The 6,537-nt window shown below is 47.0% G+C and overlaps 1 protein-coding gene across 1 annotated transcript; it reads right to left on the bottom strand.

Annotated features, from left to right (window-relative positions):
- Window positions 1-3,816: 3,816 nt before the first annotated feature.
- ZSCAN4 (zinc finger and SCAN domain containing 4) lies at window positions 3,817-5,735 on the bottom strand. Its single transcript, XM_004777063.3, has 3 exons — window positions 5,340-5,735; window positions 4,630-4,795; window positions 3,817-4,544 (listed from the first exon to the last, which is right to left on the bottom strand). Exons 1-3 carry the CDS (start codon window positions 5,733-5,735, stop codon window positions 3,817-3,819), a joined length of 1,290 nt encoding a protein of 429 aa, XP_004777120.3.
- Between the last annotated feature and the right edge of the window lie 802 nt (window positions 5,736-6,537).

Here is a 6,537-nt window from a genome sequence, read left to right on the forward strand (position 1 = left end):
CCGGCGAGGGGCAGCCCAAGCCGCGTTGCCAAGCTGTGGATCCGCGAACGTGCAGCGCGGACAGAGTCTCCTCTCGCCGCTTCTCGGTCGCGTTAAGTCAGTATGGACGCAGAAAGCCTGCCCCTCTCACCCCGCGCGCAAAACCGACAGCAGCTATGATGGCCACCATGCGGAAACAGCCGGAAGTCTCACCCGCACGGCACGCGCACGCGCGGAAGAACCCGTCTGAAGTGCTCATTGGACAGCGACGCTGTCGCTCGGCTCCGGGCATTCTGGGCGGTGTAGTCCCCACGGCTCTGCGGCCGGGAGTCGGGGAGTCGGCCAAGTCCTGCGGCGAAGGTTGGGCGTCTGGTGGGAGTGGTGTTGGGAAAAGGCCGATGTGCGGCTTCGCTTTTTTTTTTTTTTTTGAGAGCACGTGATCGTGTTTCTTTGCAGTGCTCTCTGCAGCCGACCACCCAAGTGTGTGCAGACATTTCGGACCCAGGGAAGTCAGCATAATCCTAGAGGCTAAGGATGTCGCTCTGGATCCTCCCAAAAGCCACAAACCAAACAGACACATTATTCATAGTGTCCGTCAGACACTGATATGTCCACGCCTAGTGGAAGCTAATAAACATTATCTTTTTTCAATTAGTGTCTCATAATGGTACACTGACTGCTGTGTCACCCCTTAGCAACAGGCAGGTGGACAGACCGATGGCACTTAAGCTCCGGACCTTCTGCGTAATGCCACAACACGCCACCCCACCCCGCTTTCCAGGCAGTGTTCCTGGGGTTTCCCAGATCGCCTTTCCCAGACACCACCATACACGGGCTCACCCTCACTGTGATGGCACTGAGGGCCCTTGGACAGGAGTTCACACTCCCTCCCCACATGCACATCACTCTTCCTGCCACACCTGTCACAACTGCACTCCCACAGCCACAGCCCCTTGCTGTCCTACTTCATAATAATCTCTGCCTCTCTGATTGTTAATCAGCATATGCTGCCTAGGAAATGTGTGGCTGATTCAAACAGGACCAAGTACTATCCCAGACTCTGATGTCCTCACGACAGAGGCAGCCTTGTCCTAATATGGTCTCCCTCCCTGTAGAGGGCACTCTACAGACACATGCACACTTCCCCTTTTCTGAGGGCCCCCACTCTTTTCATGAGAACCTAATGCTGATGGGCTCTCTTGAGGATTATCTCATTCAACAGCCCCCAAAACAGTGTGGACCGACTATGATTCCAATTTTCAAAGGAGGAATCTATCTCTCAGAGAGGGTAAGGGACTACCATAAGGCTGCTCAGCGGTGTAACCGCTAGTTAGGTTCGGTTACACTGCCCTGGACCCACTCACCTTGCTCCCTTCTGTTCTTCTCCAGCAGAAATCTCCCAGGACTTGGGCTAGGATTCCCAAACACCTCACCTGCCAGATTGTCTATGGAGCCTGGGACCACCAAGTAACCCCACCCCAACATCTCCACCTGAGGCTCTCCACATCATCAATGTCACCTTAGACCATCTGTTCCCTCACTGCTATTGGCAATAGTTCCTCCCCATGGAGGGAGGAAACCTAAATATGGCTCCTGGGTGGCCCCTCCACTCTGTGCCCCCATGCTAAGCTGTCACCCAGTTATCACTGTCACTACTACAGTGTGAGGCCCTGAAGGACTGAGAGTAGCCACTGAGACCTTCACATATCCCTGCCGGCAGCTATTGCAGGAGACCGTAGTGCTTACAGCTCTTCCTCACCGTTCTTGGCAAATTGCAAATTGTTCTAACAATGGCTGCTAACCTGCAAGAAATTTTCCATTGCTCCCATAAAGCCCGTAAGCCTCCCACCTTCCTCTCCCAATCAGACAGGCTTCTCGGCCCTGGAGACAAACATTTCTGTGTAAAGACTTCTAGGCTCCAACTTGCCCCCCACCCCCACCTGTCAATCTTTAAACCTGTCTGAGCCTCCAGGCTGTACTTAAGGTATGCACCCAACTTTCTGCTCTGACTCCCACCAGCCCATCACCAAATATGCAGAGATGGGATAGGTTGTTTTCTCCAGGCCAGACTATCTCCACACCCATTCCCCTCATCACACTTGGTCCTTGGAGACTGTACAATTCTGTGTGTTGTTTGGGCATCCATATTGCATGCCTGTCTCACAAGTCTCTGTATTTGTGCATTTGTGTTGCCAAGCTGTGGTGAGGTCTGAAAGGGTCCCCAGTGCAGGAGCTTCTGTCCCCATGGAGTTGGGGGTGTGTCACTATCCTGGCACGTGGTTGTTCACCAAGTTCTCCAAACTGTGTGGTATGACTGATCACTAACCCAATCTCTAGCTCCTCTCCACTTCATGGAGGGTGGGGCTGAAAGTTCTAAGCTCATGATTTGGTCTTCCTGGGACCAGTCCCCATCCTGAGGCTATCCAGGAACTGCCTCACTGAAACGGAAGACATTCCTATCACCCAGGAAATTCCAGATGACTTAGGGGTTCTGTATCAGGAACCAGTTAGAAGACCAAGTATTAAAACAAAAGATGTTTTGGGGCACCTGGGTGGCTCAGTGGGTTAAGCCGCTGCCTTCAGCTCAGGTCATGATCTCAGGGTCCTGGGATCGAGTCCCGCATCGGGCTCCCTGCTCAAGCAGCAGGGAGCCTGCTTCCTCCTCTCTCTCTCTCTGCCTGCCTGTCTGCCTACATGTGATCTCTCTCCTTCAAATAAATAAATAAAATCTTTAAAAAAAAAAGATGTTTCTATTGCTCTCATCACTTAAGAAATTACAAGGGCTTTAGGAGCTCTGTGCCTGGAACTAGGGACAGAGACCGACATATATATTTTCTGTTATTTCACAACCTGCCTCACAGAGGTCTTTCCAAACAAAATCTTTCCCTTGTACCAAGAGGTATGTGCAAGAATTTTCACAGTAGCAAACCCCTGGAGACAAACCAGGAAAGAGAACAAATAAATGTTCCTCTCCACACAATGGAGCATTATTTGCAGCCCCATAGTCCTCTTAATGGAAGCAGTGAGAGAAATGTCACAATTTACCCCATAGAATACCCCCTTCTGTGATTCAAGCCATTTTCATATGGTACCTTCCAGTTTGTCAGTGTAATTGAGCCCAGTTTCCTAGCAGAAACCAACTCACAAATACATTCCAAGTAACCAGCACAAGTGCTGTTGCCCCAGCTGTGCACAGAATCTTTCCATTTCCTCCAAACTTCCCTTTCAAAGTAGCTCTGCAAATAAGCTCCCCATTCCCCCATACCTTCCATTTCTGGAAGAAATGAGCAGAAATCATTTGAACTTTCATGGTGTTTGTCAATAAAATAGCATTCTGAGACTTGCGGTCATAAATCATATCAGGTCCAGTTTAGCTGTTAATGTTTCCAGTGTATTGCAGAGATGTAACATTTAAATATAAAGGTTCCCTTTTACAGGATAAGACCTATGTCTGGGTTTCTGCCTCTGCTTTCTATCTTTTCATGCTCATGTGGCCCAGTAAAGACAAAGGGTGAGGACAGAAGACAGGGGAGCAGGAGGGAAAGCATCCCTTGACCACTGGGAGCTGCTCTTGGTGTCCTATGGAAGAACATTGCTGGGTTTTAGGAATAAGTACCAACATTACACATTCGTGCATTCATGCAGCAGACTCTTTGTTGGCTACCTGAAATCTGTAAGCCACCTTTCTAGGCACATGAGATACTCTAGTGAGCGAACTGAGAAATTCCTCCCTCACCTCACATTTTAGTGAAGACACGGACAATATAATGAGGAAATGACACGTTCTAAACAGGGAAGTGCCATGGAAATACACGCATCTGCATTTGTATTTCTACGTCATTCCACTGGGGCTGCACCTGAGGAAGCTCCTGGTGTGGAAGGAAGCCCTCTGGAGGCCCTCTTTTGGTGAGTCTTCAGGTGGCGGTGGTAGGTCGATGACTGGCGGTAGCTTCTGTGGCAGAGGGAGCACTCATAGGGCTTCTCTCCTGTGTGGATTCTCTCATGGGCCAGAAGGTTGGTTTTGTGGCTGAAGGATTTTTCACACATGCTGCACGTGAAAGGCTTCTCTCCTGCATGAATCTTCTGATGCACGTGTAGGTCTGACGCTTGGAAGAAGCCTTTGTCACACTCAGCACAAGTAAATGTCCTCTCGTTCTTATGTCTTCTCTGATGGGCTTGTAGCTGAGAGAGATACCTGAAGAACCTAGGACACTTTTCACATCTGTATGACTTTTGTGTTTCACGGCATCCTCCTTGCTGTCCCCTACATGGGGATTTCCCCTCAGTTCTCTGGTGGGTAGGAACAGGCTCAGGGGTGACCTGGACCAGCTGAGAGAGAAACCCTGGTCCCCCATCTGTAAGGACATCTTGACAGAAGGGTCCTTCCAGGGCCCCTTCCTGGGACCCGGATGTGCCTAGAGCTGCTCTTCTGGAGCTAAGCGGATTCTTCAAAGAAACACTGTCCTCTTCTCGGATAATGAGAAGGGAAGGTATTTGACTGCTTTGACTGGTAATACTGTCATTTATGGGATAAATGTTGTCGCCATTTTCTTTAGCTTTCTCTCCTGTGGGGGATAAAGTGACTCGGTGAAGTCGTGCCCAAGAAGGAGCTGCATGAATCCCTCTGGTACCTCGGCTTACCCCACTCACCTTGTCCTGTTTCCAGGGAAGTATCTTGGGGAGTCCAGGAGGGTGTCCCCATGTTCTCTTCTGTTGAGGTCCCTGCTGACAACTGTTTCGTGAAATAAACAATGACTTCTCTTAAGGGTATATTCTCAGAAAAGAGGGCTTCTTGTCCCTGCATGTGGATGTGGACCTGTAAAAAAAAAAAACAACAAAACAACACCTCATCACTATGGTATATAGATCTGTTGAGTGACAGAGTTGACCTTCCCTCATGTGGCTTTCCCAAGATCCCACTACCGCATGCTGCCACATCCACTATTCTGCCCTTATCCCTGCTGGCCTTAAAGTTCATGGTAATTTCTAACTAGTGTGTCATTTTCAATGAGAAAAGATGAATACTCAAGATTTCTTAGGGAAGAATGAGCTTGTGTTAAGGCATTTCTCCCCATTCTTGAGGTTTCTGCTCTACTGTCAGTTTCTTAGTGAGTCCTCCTACCATCTCATTGGTTAAAATTAATTAATATGTTGGCTCTTCTATGTCCTACTGAACAGATGCCTATAAAACATCTGCTCTCATTTTGCTTACTTAGCATGGCAAAGGGTCTCTTTGGTGAGAACTAGTAAGTGGGTCTACAATAACTCTTCCTTCTCTATTCCCGGGAAATTACAACAGGCTGTACTTAATCCTTACACACCTCTGACCCTCAGGCCAGGAGCTGAAACCCTCTACTCACTAATCCAGGTGGCTTCATGCCATCGTCAGTCAGATCTTCCATGAATTTCTCCAGGTTTCTGCCACTGGCATTCCATTTCTCTTTCAACATGGCCCTGTCACTGCAGTGGCCATTGATCATAAACTGTTCCAGGACCAAATGAGAAATAATTTCATCCTTGCTGTGTTTTTCTGGCTGAAGCCATGAGTGAAATAACTTATAGAGATTTTGCAGTTCCTGCCTTGCACATAAGTTATTATTGTTTTGTAATAAACTGAGCTGAGTCCTCGGGAACTCCCAGATCTCCTTTTCCTCCTGAATGGCTTGTCCTTGACAGGGTTTATGCTCTAGGTTTTCTGACCCAGAATCATTCCTAGATGGTTCTCCCTGAAATGAGATTCTGAGGTCTAAAGCCATCCTTAATAGGAATTCTCAGAGAGATTCAATTTCAGATATTCAGTTCCTCCTGATTTGTTTCTCTGGAAGTCTGTTGCACCAGCTCATCAGTACCTAAAGAGTGCAAGCTAGAAATAGAAGAGATACAGAACTAATTACAGCACAGGCATAATTTTAAAAATTCAGTTTCAGATAAGTTCATGCATAAATTCTACTAGACATGTAAGAAAGAATGCTAATCTTACACAAACGCTCCCAGAGCATAAAAAATGGGAACACTCTCCTTTTAATGAGTGTAGCAACTCCCTAATAATAAAAGTTTATAAGTACATTAAAGAAAGGTACACTACAGGTCAAGATCTTCACAAATGGTAGGTGTAGAAATGGAAAGCAAAACATTTGCAAATCAAATCCAATGACATATATAGAAAATAATAAATCACAAAACAAGTGGGGTTTACCTTCTTTTTTAAAGTTTTTTAAACAATTTATTTATTAGAGAGAGAGCACATGTGTGGGGAGAGGAAAGGCTCCCGCTGAGCAGGGAGCCCAATGCGGGGCTTGATCTGGGATCATGACTTGAGTGGAGGGCAAACATTTAGCCTACTGAGCCACTCAGGTGCCCCAACTGGGGTTTACTTTCAAAATGAAAAGTTGGGTTAAAATTAAAAAGTCAATTACCACATGAATAGTGTTTAGAAAAACACAATATAATCATCTACTTGGATATATTAAAGGTGTTTAATGAAAGTTGGTATTCATTACCAAAAGATATTAGTAAACTGGGGATAATGAGAACTTTTTTGATGTCATAAAGTATACG

This window comes from Mustela putorius, unplaced genomic scaffold, assembly GCF_011764305.1.
Source record: "Mustela putorius furo isolate JIRA1106 unplaced genomic scaffold, ASM1176430v1.1 tig00000196_pilon_pilon_pilon, whole genome shotgun sequence".
Taxonomy (NCBI): Eukaryota; Metazoa; Chordata; class Mammalia; order Carnivora; family Mustelidae; genus Mustela; species Mustela putorius.

What these genes read in the sequence shown, in the direction of transcription:
- ZSCAN4 (XM_004777063.3), bottom strand. Translation starts at nt 5,735, where the DNA reads ATGGCTTTAGACCTCAGAATCTCATTTCAGGGAGAACCATCTAGGAAT. An exon ending in GCATGAAGCCACCTGGATTA is followed by an intron (nt 4,796 to 5,339) that starts GTGAGTAGAGGG and finishes TTTTTTTTACAG; the next exon opens with GTCCACATCCACATGCAGGG. An exon ending in TTCCCTGGAAACAGGACAAG is followed by an intron (nt 4,545 to 4,629) that starts GTGAGTGGGGTA and finishes TATCCCCCACAG; the next exon opens with GAGAGAAAGCTAAAGAAAAT.